At 40.6% G+C, this 15665-nt stretch overlaps 1 protein-coding gene across 1 annotated transcript in view; it reads left to right on the top strand.

Annotated features, from left to right (window-relative positions):
* Positions 1-12908, top strand: part of LOC104166279 (kinesin-like protein KIF1B) — a gene marked incomplete at its 5' end in the record, with an annotated part of 19614 nt that extends 6706 nt beyond the window's left edge. Inside the window, 14 exon segments of the mRNA XM_009706154.1 lie at positions 1-51; positions 597-681; positions 946-1051; positions 5394-5508; positions 6075-6208; positions 6732-6793; positions 7508-7653; positions 8022-8261; positions 8677-8748; positions 9367-9488; positions 10260-10409; positions 10918-11110; positions 11716-11834; positions 12604-12908. The exon segment at positions 1-51 is cut by the window's left edge and continues 6 nt beyond it. Coding sequence (XP_009704456.1) covers positions 1-51; positions 597-681; positions 946-1051; positions 5394-5508; positions 6075-6208; positions 6732-6793; positions 7508-7653; positions 8022-8261; positions 8677-8748; positions 9367-9488; positions 10260-10409; positions 10918-11110; positions 11716-11834; positions 12604-12646 — 1638 coding nt within the window.
* Positions 12909-15665: the final 2757 nt, after the last annotated feature.

Raw genomic sequence — 15665 nt, 5'->3', positions numbered from 1 at the left:
GTGGACCACACTGGAGGCCTGCCCTGTCAGGGGACGTTCCTGCTTCACCAGGTGCTAATGAATGCTGTAGAACAGCAAGTTTCATCTCTGGGTGGGGGGTTAGAATGCTAATGACTGGATTTTGCATCTTTCATGTCTTCTCCTTTCCCACACAGCTGTCTAATGATAGCTGCAGGGGTCAGTCATCTTTCAGGCTGTACTTAGTCTGTTAGCTTTGGGCTCTGAGGAGAATTATGTTTGGCCCCTAGTATATTGCCATTTCCTTTGCTTATAAGTGTGCATCCCACTCATTAAAGATGAAAGCCTTTTAAAAAGCAGGAACCTTTGGGACCAGATTTGTGCCTTCAGTGTTCTCCAACATCTCTTCCAAGGACACAGAAGGATCATGTGGACTCAACTTTCGTTGGTTGTTTCTCACTGCATGTGGCTGTGAGACAGATCTACAAAATGACCATGAAACACACAAGTGTTTGTTCACAGTTACAGGCTAACTTAAATGATTTTATTTGCTTCGTTTTTGCAGTATAAGTGCAAAATGCATTATGTGTGTGCTGGGGGGAATACTTCACCAGTATTTTGTTTTTGAATTCTACCAGGGAATCCAACGTAGAATCACAGTCACCATTATCCATGAGAAGGGCAGTGAGTTGCACTGGAAAGATGTGCGAGAGCTGGTTGTTGGTGAGTATATTCTCTTTTGCTTATTGCTATGTAAGGAAGAAAAAGTACTAGTGGTAATTTCTCTTTGTATCAGATTCTGTCATCTTTAGGAGTATTGGCTGTGAGAGGAGGATTTTGAAAAAGATCCAGAAGAAAAACTTAAGTTTTGCAACTTCCACTTAGAGCCGCTTGTTAATCACATAGTCTGAAACTATATTTGGGAAAACAAATTCCTTCTGTGTTTCAGGTTAAGTTTTAATTGATTCCTCCTCCTACCCTTTTCAGGACGAATAAGAAATAAAGCAGAGGTAGATGAAGCTGCTGTGGATGCTATTCTGTCTTTGAATATTATCTCTGCAAAATACCTGAAGTCCTCTCACAGCTCCAATAGGTAAGTGAATAAAGTGAGCACGCTACCAGGAATCTAAAATTTCTTTGACCTCTGAGGTATTGGCAGGAGATTTGGAAAGCTGGGAATGTTGCTAATTATTAAATGTAGAATTCCATGGGCACAAAGCATACAGGTAGAGAATGAGCGTTACCATAAATTCTTGCTAAAGCTGAAGTCCATTGGTCTGCATGGAGGATTTCTTGATAATGCATTTGAATTGCTTCCTGTTTGTAAGCACTGTAAAGGGAGGAGGGCAAGGAACAGCTTAAGGGAGTCCCAGAATTTAACCCAGAACTTTTAAACTGATGTCAAGCTTTGTTGCTTTGAAGCATTGAAGTACAAGGGCGATCTCAGGGGATATATTTATGGATGTGTACATACCTGTATTATTTCTGGAACAAGCATGTGACAATTTATGCAGGAGCCATACTTTGTAAATTAAACTTCATAATTTGTGGATTTATACAGATGTGTCACAAATTGACTCCAGTTCTAATAAGGGGGTGTCTGTTCCATGTAACTGCAGTAATTTGGGCAACAGCAGGGCCCCTGTCTGAGAGGTTTCTGGCGGTGTGTCTCCTCATTGTGGTGCACTGCTGTAAAGATCAGTCAGACTCCACATTGTTTTGCTTCAGCATCTGCAACAAAGGGCAGCGAAGCAGAATGCTGCATTGCCGGCACAGCCTCTCCCTACTCTGACATCAGCCAAGTCACTTGACCGCTCCGTGGCTCTGTTTAGCTGGTGCAAAGCAGGAATATCTCTGAAATTGAACTCTGAATTAGTGTTTCCAGAGGGGAGGGGATTGTTTGGGAGCCCATCTCTGCTGCAGCTGCTGAATGCTGGAGGCGGTATGCTTCTAGGAGCTGAAATGGCTTCTTCCTTCTCCATCAGAGGCTTTGACTTTGAAATACCACTGCGATATTAAAGGTGGATTCAGGATGCCGCTCGTAGCAACCGAATGTCTTCCTGCCACCTAGTGTCTGTAAATGCTCCCACTGACAGGCTCTTTTGGCAGTTACTCTTCGCCTCCCACTGAGAAGGGGGCATTTTACTTCTAGTGTGTTTCGATTAATGGATCAGTGTAACTGCAACGTAAAGGGACTATTGCTATTTTTCAGTCTGATACTATCGGATTTGCAGTTGGAAAGCCCTGTACTTTTTGTTCCCTAGCAATTTCAAGAAATTCATATGTAGCTCTGTAGTTTTCTACTAGGTGGGCCACTTGGATGAAGGATGAGTGTGAGTGAAGTGGAGCTGTTGACCATCTTTTACCAAAATGCCAAGGTTTAAGTTGTGGGATGAGTGCGTGGCAGGGTGGTGGAGTGGGATTGAAGCCCCCGTAAGGGATGTGTCTTATGTTTGTTCATTGTCTACAGACTTGTTTCCTGGTTGGTGCGTGGTTTGGGTTTTATTTTGCTTTGTTTTGTTTTAATGTTCAGTTGTTCTGTTCCACTCAGCTATTGCTTTTCTGTTCTGCTTTTGGCTGCACTAATTGAAGCTCTTTCTATGTTTTTACAGGCTCTTTCTTGATAAGGATATGCCTAGGTATTTTCTGTCTGCTTCCTGTGTACATAAAGATTCTTGAAAATAGAATGCTTTATGTCCCATTTGCATTGCTGCCACTTCCCTTTTAGCTTTTGCTGAATTCTGTTAGCATGCCTCTTAGCTCTTCCAGAAGTAGTATACCTCCTCCTCCTTTGTGTCAAGGGTTTGTTCAGGTACAATTCAATGGGGGGACACACATAAGAAAGAGATTCCTTTATTCTGATTCTCCTTTCTGATTCTCAAAATGTGCCATCAGAATACAGTCTCTATTTGTAGTCCTTGCTATTTTCTTCCTTTGTTCTATAGTAAAAGAACTAAATTTGGAATTTCTTACTGTCTCTGACTCTGTAATGCTTGCCCTGTTTGAAGTACCAAGTCAAGGACTGAATGATCAGGTTACTTGAAATTCCAGCTCAGAATTGCACTGAACAAAAAGCAGTGGCTGCCATGTGACTGGCATTCAACCTCTGTTCTTAGGTTGGATTTGCATCTGAAATTTAACCATGTGGTTGCTGCTACTTAATTTACCAGTTGGCAGAGAAGTGAGACATGTAGTAGCTGCTCAGACGGGATTCCTCTTTCACCTTCCAGATTGGATCACAGCCAAGCACGCTGGCTGCACAATCTGGGGCAATTTGCACTCTGCTTTCTGTGTTCTGCTTCTTTGAAAAAGAGAACACTTTAAGTCTTCAGTGCTCTCAATTCACCGCCTTTCACTAATGCTAAAATCCACTTAAAAATCAGTTCTAACTATCATTGGTGCCTTTAACCTGTTTCTCTTCTTTTCTGTGCTTTGCTTGTTCTGTGCTCCGTTTTCTTCCTTGCACTATTAGCTATGCTGAAAGAAGTTTGCTCAGTTCTGTTTTTTGTCTCCCTCTATAACTGTTCTAGCAAGTTCTGGTTTGGACAGGCAAGACTGTGTATTTAACTTCCTGGCTAGACAAAATCCAGTAGAGTAGCTGTCTCAAAGCTATACTTGACGTCAGCTTGGTGTTCATCCAAAAATCATCATTTTGCTAAAGAGTGGCATTTAGTTCTGCACTGATGACCATTTACACCTGTGCTCTGTCTTTACGATGAGAAGTCATGTATGGCAAATGTGCAGAGCTGATTGAGGGGCAAGGTACACTGGATTTCCCATCTGTGGAGAACCAGGTTTTACTACTTTTTTTTCCACCTAGACAGTAGATCTGGAGCTTGCTAAAAGTTTAAAAATTAGCTCTCATAGCTAAGACATGATGAAAGATTAAAATATAGGGACTCAACACAGATTTGTAAAGGGTAAGAGGACAACCTGTGTTGTTTGCCTAATCCAGCTCAAGTAAGGATTATTACATTGGAGTGCTTTTAAAGTTACCAGTTACTTAGCCTTTAGAATATGTTTCTCTGTAGCATTTTTAATAGAAGCAAGACATTAGAAGTAATTTCTTAAGTATTCCACTTCAAATACAAACAGTATTTAGCAATATTCTCAAATTATATTACTTGACTGCACAGTTAGTTCATGGTGTCTGTTTTAGCTCAGAATTTTGTAACTGGTATCAGGAAGAGGGGATTCTTGAGAACTGTATTTGAGAGCAGAACTCTGCTTCTGATATGTCTGTTCTTAGACTGTTTCATGTTTCTTTTTGTTTTGGTTTGGTTTTTGTTATTTCTTTCTTCCACCTCCACCCTGCTTTTTGTCATTTGTCTTTGGTTTCATTTTCTGTTCTTCTGAGTTGGCCTTCGGCTTTAGTGCAGAAGCTCTTTAGAGGTATAACTTACTAAAAAAAAATATACATGAAGCACTTTCTTGCTTTTAGTAGCACATCATTTGGACTCGAATGGAAAACCTCAACGGCAAGGGGATTTGGGAGGGTAATTGTATGGAAGTGATGAAGAATTAATACCTCCTTTTTCTGTTACTAGTGTGGAAAAGCATGCTGTATTCCTGAATACTTTAAGTATAAGACTTCTTTCCAAAGGAACCTACATGAAATCAGTCTCTACCTGTGAGAAAGGAGAAAGCTCATTTCCTTAAGGCCCTGTTAGAGAGGGGAGAGTATAATGGTGACTCTAGATCTGATGATTTAGCTGTCTTGTGTATGATGCTGTCTGTCACTTTTTACTTGAACAGATGAACTTTCCTGATTGCTGGGGTAGAACTGGGGGAGCCTTCAGCTCCTTTCTTTCCATGTGCCAAATTGAAGAAACTTCTTACAAAAGTTTGTGTTAGATCTGCAAGTTTGTACTTGAAGCTAGTAGGGACATAGAAAGAAATCTTTATCACTTGAATATAGGACTTAAGCCTACCTATCAATCATTCTGATTTGCTATCAGAAGCTGCTGGGTTTATATGACTAAGTATTAGAGGGATTTCTTTTCTTGCTATATGTTAGTCCTGAAATATGGTGTAGAATGAATGTTGCTTATAAAACAGAATCTTCCCATGCACTTTGGAGGTCCAGGTGTGCTGAATTGCACCTGAAGCGATAGAGAGGAATTCTGTCTGTTTAGAAGCACTGGTCTTTAGTGCTGACTTCCCTGTAGTGTTATGACAGCTTTTGTTCTCTTCTGTATTCCCTCTTTTCTCTTTTAGATGAGTCTTTTTTATAACAGGCGATGGTCTCTTATGCCACACTATTTGAGGTAGAAGTAAGTAACCTTGGGAAAGAAGAGAAGGTCTTTGCTTCAAGTATTTGTTATCTAAGCCACTGAGAGTCATAGTGGATGATGTCAAGGAAGAGATTTACACTGACTGATGATAGGGATGCAGAGGAACTTTTACTATTGCGCTTTTACTGTTCTTTTTTCTAGAACTTTCTATCGATTTGAAGCAGTTTGGGATAGCTCCTTGCATAACTCCCTTCTCCTCAATCGAGTCACACCATATGGAGAGAAGATATATATGACCCTTTCTGCTTACCTGGAGGTTAGAGACCTGTGCTTTTCTTTTTGCTTGTGATTCAGGTATAACTATTTGAGACAGCAGACAGTGTGTACCTGAGATAAATACTTACTGGACTAAGTGATTTTGAATACTGAAGCCAGTGAAACTCTTTATTCATTTTCTGAGGACAGGGTAGAAAAATTTATTCACAGTTAAGATCTTGATGTCAAGGCATTACTGCCTCACAACAAAGGTGAAGTGAAAATGGTGATCTCCTTGCCTTTCTGTGCCTCATTTTATCTATCTTTGTATCTGAAAATCCTTTGAAATCAAGTCAACGTTGCTACGTAAGTACTACTAGTGTTACAAACACTGGCGTAGCTCTTGGCTTTGTGTGCAAGACACTGTTGTTTGGTGTAGTATAATTATTTCACCCGCAAAATGCATCAGGAAATTTGACAGTTCTCTTTCACAGAAACATATGAAAACCCTTCACCAAAGACACAAACAAGAACAAATTTCAAAAAGCTGTCCAACTAAAAGAGGGAAGCAGTATAACTTGGCATAGTTGTCTGCAGCCACTCATTCATTCCTGTTTTTTCTCTTAGCTTGACCACTGCATCCAGCCTGCCGTTATAACAAAGGATGTTTGTATGGTCTTTTACTCACGAGATGCCAAGATCTCCCCACCACGATCACTACGCAATCTCTTTGGCAGTGGCTACTCCAAATCTCCAGATTCGTAAGTTCAGTTACCAATTTTGGTATTGATGTTTTATGTCAACATATGCTTTTTCTTTTAGAGGGCATGGGGAGAATGTAGCTTAGTTTTCTTTATTTCTTCCTTGAAAGTCTACCTAGTTACAGTTCACCAGTCTGGTTTTGACCATTCTTTCTTGCATTTATTTCAGTGAAACTCTGATGGCTTCTCTCTTTACTTGATCCCTTTTCCAGCCTCTTACTGAACAGTTGGGAAGAGAGATCCATTTTTCAAGCTTGCACATAGATGACCCTGATCCTGACCTGTTATTTACTGCAGCAGCTGCTCTCTGAGTCTAACAGGGAGTGGGGGCAACATGGGGGAAATGCCATTTCTAGAGATCTTGCAGTCAGTCCTGACTATTTTACATCAAGATTAGAATTCAGATGTAGTTCTAACTAACAGATATACCTAAACTTCTAATTTGGGGACCACTTAACTGAAGCTAATGCACTTTATTTCTGAAGATAATAGTTTGGTTTTTTTTTTCCTCTCTTGTGAGCAGCAATCGAGTAACTGGGATCTATGAACTAAGTTTATGCAAGGTGGCAGACACAGGAAGTCCAGGTAAGCAGTGACTGGGTGTTCATGTGATAAAGATGCTGTAAACTGAAATATTGCAGAAAATTCTGTAGGCAGAAAGGAGTAAACACTTCTGTTGTGATGGGAAGCAATTCCTGTGTTTCATAGGAGTAATGGAACATTACTGTTCCATAAAAAAACTTTTGTAGGCTTTTACTTTTGACTTGGGTCTGTGTTTACCATTGGTGAACCAAGGATTCACTGAAAACTTTACATTTTCTGACACAGTTATAGCAGGAAACTGAGCATGTACCCGAGTCATAGGCTTAGGGAGCATAATACATGACTCATTACTAACACAGTTGAGACTTGGTTTTGCAGCAATAGAGTTTTCTCTTGGTCTTCTGAAGATATTGCTGATATCTGATGCAAGCTTGCTAACTTGGAAGGAATGTAGTTCACGTAGTATCAGTGTATTTTTCCTCTAAGACCTTGCAAATGAAGTTCTTGTGTTGACTTAGACTGAACAGGAGTTTGCATTATGTGGTCAATAGAAAATATCTGAATGAAGTAAAAAGCTGGACTGAATCAAATCTCTTTGGGATGTGTGATTGCTGTTAATGAAATCATTGTCTGGTGTATTTCCAACCAAACAGCAGAAGTGTTGGTTCTTTGCAGATTGCTAATTACTAAGTGTTTCTTAGTGGCAGCCCTCTGGCTATGTTTTTAACATGTCTTATGTTGTTTTTCACTGCTCAGGAATGCAGAGGAGGAGGAGGAAGGTCCTGGATACATCTGTGGCATATGTGCGAGGAGAAGAGAACCTGGCAGGTTGGAGGCCCAGGGGTGACAGCCTCATTCTAGAACATCAGTGGGAACTGGAGAAACTGGAGCTGCTGCATGAGGTGAGTAAAGAGACAGGGGAAGTGAAAGAAAAAGCACAATGGTACCTTTGAATTTGCTTTTGGTCTCCCACTGTGAGACCTTCTGAGCTGAATGGGTTCCCAAAGGGGAGCTTGTTCTCAAAGTCAAGATTTAAATAAGTTCTTCAACAGAGAAGATAGAAAGTGTGTGGCTGGCTGCTGAGTAGAATCTTCAGCTCAGAATCTCAGTGTATTCAACAAAGGCAGATTCAACTTCTAGTGCCATTGTAAACTCCCCTCCCTGGGGAAAATGTTTAATGATACGAATCTTAAAAGAATGCATAAGAATTCAATGCCTGTAAAATAGGCAGCATCCTGGAGCAGATGATACTGATTTCTTTTCTTACTAGGTGGAAAAAACCCGACATTTTCTTCTGCTTCGTGAAAAGCTTGGTGACAGCATCCCCAAGTCCCTGAGTGACTCGTTGTCTCCCAGTCTGAGCAGTGGAACCCTTAGTACCTCCACCAGCATTTCCTCGCAAATTTCAACTACAACATTTGAGAGTGCTGTGACCCCCAGCGAGAGCAGTGGCTATGACTCAGCAGATATAGAAAGCCTGGTGGATCGGGAGAAAGAGCTGGCCACCAAGGTATAACATGAGAAAAGTATCATGGGTCTAAATTGTGGTGCCAACGATGATTAAAGATTAATGATGAGCATCTCAGATAGCATGGTGAATATCCAGTATTGCGTGAGTTTCATTTTAGTGTGCTTTATATTGAAATAATCCATTCTCACCAGCCAATGCTAGTGGCTAGGTTTGTGCTATGGCTGTACCTCATTCCCCTTCATTAGTAGTTCTGTAAATGAAACTTTCTAATTTTTTCAAGGGAAGCGATTATTCCCCTCCCCTTCTGGGATTTTTCACAGCAGTTTAGAATTTGTTTATTCTTTCATGAGCTGCCAAGTGTGTCTTGGCAAATTGCCTCTTGTGTTCAAATTCCTCTGAAAATCTAAATGTAAAATTATTTTCTGTGTGTTGTTTGTTTTCTCCCCCGCCTTAGTGTCTGCAGCTTCTTACTCACACTTTCAATCGGGAATTTAACCAGGTGTACAACAGCATCAGTGATTGTAAGGTAAATATTTCATGCAATACAATGCACTGTATTTGTAGTACAACAGCAATATATTTGTAGTTTGTGGAATCCGTCGATACTCTGACGAGACAAACCACTTCATATTAATTTTCTTTATTTTCAGCCTGTTGGAAGCATTTGCCTATTCAGCATTAGGTTCCAAAGACTATTGCAGGAATTAGAAATAGTGTGACCTTGGACTATAGTATAGCTTCTAGTTTATTAGCAGACTGGAAGTGCTCATACTATTCCTATGGACACTTTCCCTATGTAAAAGGATAAATTGGCTCTTTTAAAAATTTTGACTGTAGACACAGGCGACACCACGTTGCAAACTGAATAGTCTAATATTCTATTGAGGAAATCAGGGTGTGAATAATCAGAAGTGTAAGACATTAGTAACAAGGTGTGTCTACGGAAGTGCCATTGTATTTTCACCCCCAGATTGGTTTAGATGCTTGTGTGCAAAAATTTGACTACTGAGTAGGGAAATGGCTGATAGAAATACCTTTCTATTATCTGAGCCTTCTGTGTGCTGAGTGCCATGTTCTAGCCAGGACTGAAGGCTAGCTACAAAAAACCTCCTCTCTAATATTTTGCCTCTATTTGTCCTTGTAGTTGTCAGATATTTCTCCAATTGGGCGGGACCCATCAGTGTCGAGTTTCAGCAGTGCTACCCTCACACCTTCATCTACCTGCCCTTCTCTGGTGGATTCAAGGTGCAATTCAATTGATCAGAAGTAAGTATAGGGTATTGATAGAAAAACATTACTTTTCAGTGCTCCTCAAATGTGTCTTTGCTATGTTTTCTGATTCCCCCCCTCCCCTTTCTTCCTTTTCTCTACTTTCAGATATTTCTCTGTAAAGCCCCCTTGCCTTATCTTCTCCAATCACTCTGCACAATTATTTTTCCCCATTTTGTTATTTTGAAGTTTCTTTTTTGTTTGTGCTGGAAGAACAGATGTTTGTCATTCCAGTGACCAGTGCATCTTCAGTAGGTAGAGTCAGCAAGTTTTTTTCACAGGTCTGTTAAAAAGACCTACTAACAACCACCCAGAATAAACCAGTTTGTCCAGTAATCTCTGTTTATCTTAGCTATATCTATAGAAGATATTTTTTGATGAAATTGGGAATAACTACTTGATGAAAGACGTGTAATTTGTACCTTCTCAGTTTAATGTCCCTGAGAGGAGGAGTGCTGACAAAGTAGTACATTTTACATCACACCATAGTAAGACATATGTCTGTGTTGTGACTGTGTTTGGCAAGAAAAACGAGGGAGAAGTAGTGGGGAAACAACTTACTAGCAGTTGTTACAAGTTTTATTCCACAGTTTTCAAGGGAAATGCTATTTGATATTGTACAAAAGGATCCCAATGACATACAAAAAATCTGGACTGGAGGATGAAACTTGTAAGACAGGCTACGCTATAGATGCAATGTAAATTCCATTTTCACATTCAGTTGGTTTGTTGTGATTTACTTTTCTTTCTCTGTTTTTTTTTTCCAAGGACACCAGAAGCAAATTCTCGTGCCTCCAGTCCCTGTCATGAGGTGGAACAGTTCCAGCTAATTCCTACAGTAGAGACTTCCTATCTTGCCAGAGCTGGGAAGAATGAATTCCTAAACCTGGTTCCTGATATTGAGGAAATCAGACCAGGGTAAGTTTTCTATTGTTGTGTGATCATGGCTTCCTGAGAGCTGTCACAAGGGCTTTCTGAGATTTATAGTTTCTTTGCCCCATTTGAGGAAGGTAAATTAAACAGGTGATAGCCAAACTGCAGAGTCCTGTATGAAGGAGGCAGGATTGTTGAAGGTCATGTTGACATTTGATCTCTGCAGCGTTCATTCCCTGCATCTACTTAATGAACAGGATATCCAGTGACTTAAATATAATGTCTGTTACCATCAAAACCATGGCTGAAGTTCACTGAAGTAGAGATCTTTGTGGGTCCTTCTTTCTTTCAGACTTTTGAAGTCAGTTCTTGAAGACAAAATTCAGCTTGCTGTAGAAGAACTTTTCATAATACCATTGCAGACAAAACATATTGAAGACCAAGTGTCTTATACAGTGTTTTGCAGTTAATAGGGATACTAAGTAGGTGCCTTATTTAGGGGAAAGTGTATTCCTGTTGATCTATGTGTTTTTTCTGGTTTGTTTTTTTCCAGCTCTGTGGTCTCAAAGAAAGGATACCTCCACTTCAAGGAGCCACTCTCCAGCTCTTGGGCCAAGCACTTTGTGGTGGTTCGCCGTCCCTATGTTTTTATTTACAACAGTGACAAAGATCCTGTAGAAAGAGGAATCATAAACTTATCCACAGCTCAGGTGGAGTACAGTGAGGATCAACAGGCAATGGTAAAGGTCAGTCTGAGAGCTTTTGTTTATTTATGCATAGAGCATAACAGGTAGTAGTGCATCCATACCACCCTGTGTGTCATCTCTGGTCCAAGGAAAATGCATCTGTGTCTTGAAGAATGTATGGCATGTGATAATTCTGCCCACAGAGTTCCCACTTTGTTTAGGGTTTCTTATGTTTTGGATACAGTTGTACAAGAGACTGAAACTGACTGCTGTTATGCATCCTATTTGCTTTTATGAGCACGCATTGGTACCATCACCCTCTGTGATTGGGTTTTGTAGTTCTGTTTGTGTGGTGTTTTGGGGTTGTTTTTAAACTTTGTTTAAAAACAAAACAACACACAGAAACTTCCTGCAAGGAATCAAATTAACTGTACTGGTCCCTCTCAGCAGCTCTTAAAGTCCACGCTCATGAGTTAAACTATTTTTTTGTAGAAGATGTCCCATTTGACTGACTAGTAATATCCTGGAAATGACCAGTGAAAGTTAAATGAAAGGTCTTGTGGTTTTTAGGAATGTGATGTTGCAAACTCTTCCTCAGAGAGGATGTGTGCATCAGCTTCTGTGTTTGTAGACTGCAGTATCTTAAATTGTCCTTAATATTGCAGACACCCAACACGTTTGGTGTATGCACAAAGCATCGTGGGGTCCTGCTGCAGGCCATCAATGACAAAGACATGAATGACTGGTTATATGCCTTCAATCCACTTCTTGCTGGCACAATACGGTAAGAGGCAGTTCGTGGGCAGACAATGCTGCAAAGCATGAAGGTAGTGGGGTAGTCATAAGCAAGGACGCAGATGGTTTGTCACAGAATTTAATTTTGTTCTGAAGAATTTGACAAGATGGGTGAACTGAAGGGGGGAGAGGGATGGGCAACAAAAAAAGAAATCAAACAAGCCCTGTATTTCAGGAAATGCAGTGGCTGTTGCTTTGGCTTGTGACATTCTTAACAGATGTATCCAGTTTGAACATGTATGGTATGCTTCATGCAATACTATATTCAGAGGCCACAAAATAGTTTCCTTGTATTGCTATTTTACAAATGTATGAAGCTTCCTACTGCCTCTGTGTCGGCGGGTCTGGACTGCCTTCTCGTTCTCTTGAGTGTGAGCTAAAGCAGAAATTCTTGCTTCCCTTTTTTGAATTTTGCTAGAAGCCTTCCCTTTAACACAGGTCACAGACATCCCCTGCTTGCTGCAGAGATCTTATATGCTACAGTAGCTCTTCCTTTCAGCAAAAAAAAAAAAAAAAAAAATTAAAAACTAAGCTATTATACAGCATCAAATAATTTATTAACAGTGCAGTCCTTAAAAGATCCTGTCTTCCTTTAAAGGAGCACAGCAGAAGAGTGAGAAGTCTTTCTCATTACAGCCTTTGATACATTTTATTTTCTAAACATACAGAGTAAACTGGGACTATGTGAAAGGATTTTTTTTAAAAAAAAGTGGACAAACTGAATTCAACAAATGCTTTTTTACTCCTTTCTTGTGCAGGTCAAAACTGGCTCGAAGACGCACGGGCCAGCTGAAGTACTGAGTCCATGTAATGTTCTCATCTGTTCTCGCTAACTCACCTTCTGATAGATGAAGTGTTACCTCTCATTTTCTCTTTGTGATTCTTGACGGTTTCTCTTGTATGTAATCCTGTGGTTTAACATCCCCTACCTTCCCAACTCCTTCAGCACATTTTCTAGGTATTCTAACCCTACCTTGTTTCTTTTCACTTGTACCAAGAATTGTATTAGTAGCATGTGGCCAAACAAAAAGAGAAAGAAAAAAAAAAGTGATTATGCACGACTTTACAAAGAAAAAAAAATTATTTTTTCTTGTAACAATTGTTTTCCCATTCCAACGGACCTTTTGGTGTCTGCCCCACTGTCCATTGTTCTCTGTCTAGACTGCTGCAGGTTTTTCATTCAATTTGTGACATGGCAGTAGTCGTTGGTTCCCTCAGGGCAAAGTTCTAATGCCAGGGAAAGATAAATTCTTGTATGTAGACATTACCCAGCCAGGAACTGCAATAGCTCCTCAGGCTTTCTGGATCCAGCGTCTAATTTAAACTCTGCTGAAAGCTGATATTGGACAAATCTATCTGGGCAGACTGGATTTTGGACTTGGTGCAAGTTTTTGAGTTTCCAGGGTCCAACAGGCTAAGGCATGAGCTGGAAAAAGAGAGGGAACAAACCAGGGGGGGCTGGCTAGAATAATCTGCCTTTAAACTCTTGCTGTGGGGTTGCAGGTGAACAGTGCTTGGATTTAGCTGTTTCCCAAAACATTAACACTCACTCCTCTGCCTCTGAATTGAGCGGAGGAGACGGAACTTGTGCTGATGTGAGGAAAAATAAACCGCATCGCTGAAATATTAGATATAATTCCTGAAGTTTTAGATGCGCAGCCTCGTATTTGACAGATGGAGAGTGTGAAGCAGAAAGGAAAGTGCGATTGTTCCCTGGAGCGCTGTGAGGAGCTCACCGCCGGAGGGCGCCATCTCCCCTCGCTGCCTTCGCAGTGCCTGGAGCACCAGCTCTCGCCTCTCTTGGACGAGATTTACGGTTACCGTTGGTGTGTTAGGATAGACTGCTCTACCACATCGTTCTGAAAGGCCTGCTTTATGCATGCATCCCTTATCTGTAATACTCAGATGACATCCCATTTGTTCACGGGGAAGGCATCCTCTGCCTACAAAACACTTTTTAGATCTAGCACTTGCATTCTTCAGGGAACAGCAGGACACTTTCACTTCCTTTTGGAATAACTGTTGAATGTCTTCTAATTCCCCTGCTACAATTTGCATCAGCTAAAACCCCCTAGTTAGTTTTAACTTCAGAAGTAATCCTTCCTGGAGGACGGATCAAGTGAACTCTGGTCCTGGTCAGTGGGGTGCCATAACTGGCTCCTTGGAGATCAGCTGGGTGGTGTTAGTTCTTGACCTACAGTGTAAGTTTTCCTTGTGGCTGAAGTTTTGGTCCTTGCCCCAAGAAATGAAAGCAGAATGAATTTCCTTTCTGAGAAATGAACTCATCTCTCTTAGGTTTTCAGGGAGGTGGGAGAGGGTGTTTGTTTTCTTTTGCTATGTTTCAGACTGCTGTGCTATACTTTCTTGACTTGCCTTGAGGACTGATAGGGCTAGCTGTGATCCTGAGGAACGTACAGGAATTTCATCCTGAGGTTCTAACCTCTCAAGGGAGAGGTAAAAGGGGTTTGTTCCACTATTACAGTAGGCACATCTAGGCACACTCCAGCTCAAGAAGGTCATTTTAATTCAGCTTACTCATCAGCAGGTCATGCCATGCATTGGAAATTCTGTGGCCAAAAGTGTACGTGGGACTGGCATGAGTTGAGCAATTTTTTAGCTTTATGGGGTTTTCATTCTTCAGTAAAGTGCAATGCATAACGAGACTTGCTAAAAGCATGGTTGGCAAAGGAGCAGGGAGATGGAGTCTGACACTTGCTAGGACATATCTTTATATTGTCGAGATAGTACTCAAGCTAAATCGTGTGCTCGTGCCATCTCCTGTGGTCCTCAGATTTATTTCAGAACTGGAAGCCAGAGTGAGGGAACATCCTGGGTACCCAGGAGCATAATAGGGATGTTATTTTTTTATTTTCCTTCTGTTTTTGTCTTGTTTAATTGTGTGTGACTCTTAATACAGTGATGATATTCCTTTGTTATGCAATGGATGATAACGCACTTCCAGTGTGTGGATAAGTAAGACTTCTAGCGCTGCAAGAGGGCTCTTCAAGCTGGAGCTAAGCCGATCTCAAGAGTTAAGTTAATTTTAAGCATTAAGTTGTTGCTGCCATCACCACTGTTTACAATGAAAGTGGAACCAGTTTGAGGAGGCAAAGCGATTTAGGTGGTGGTATTTTGTGACACACTGAGAGCATTTTAATTTTTATTTTACCTTTTTTTTTAACTAGAAGAAAATTAGTTCGCTAAGTCTTTGCTTTGGATAAGCCGGAAAATGAACTAAGGGGATATAGGCATTGCATGGAAACATGATTAAGGGATCTTCCTTTAAAAGCAGGAAGAGACAGATGCTTATTTTATGCAGAGCTGGAAGTGTTACATCTGTGTTGCGTAAATGTTTCTCGTCTATCTAAAGACTCCAAGCAGCTTCTGATGACTTTGTGTCTGTGTGGATAACAGATCATCAGAAGAACAAAATTCTATTTTTAAGCATGAATTAAAGCTGCATAATCTGTGACAAAATAGATTCTTGTTGTGTGAAGTTCAAATGGGCATTACTGTTTTCAGGTCTGAGATAAAGGCATGCAGTTACAGTTTTTCACTGATTATTGAAGCCTACTTTGAGACGTCGGTTTCCCTACTTAAAGCTGGATTGAAATCAATTCAAGTTTTCTTTAAAAGGATAGCAAAGCAAAAAAAAAAAAAGTGGGTTTCCATTCACCTTAAAGCTTTTCTGATCTAGTCCAACATGTTAGAAATTTTTTTGTTAAAAACAGAGCAAGAAGGGAAAAATGTGCTAAGCTGCCTTTAAAAACCCACTCTTGGTAACCTACTGCGTGCATGTGAAGTCCTGGAGTCAGACAGC

Source organism: Cariama cristata, unplaced genomic scaffold, assembly GCF_000690535.1.
Source record: "Cariama cristata isolate BGI_N322 unplaced genomic scaffold, ASM69053v1 scaffold19898, whole genome shotgun sequence".
NCBI lineage: Eukaryota > Metazoa > Chordata > Aves > Cariamiformes > Cariamidae > Cariama > Cariama cristata.
The sequence above is the reverse complement of the archived record's forward strand: the minus strand, read 5'-3'. Positions and strand labels throughout refer to the sequence as shown.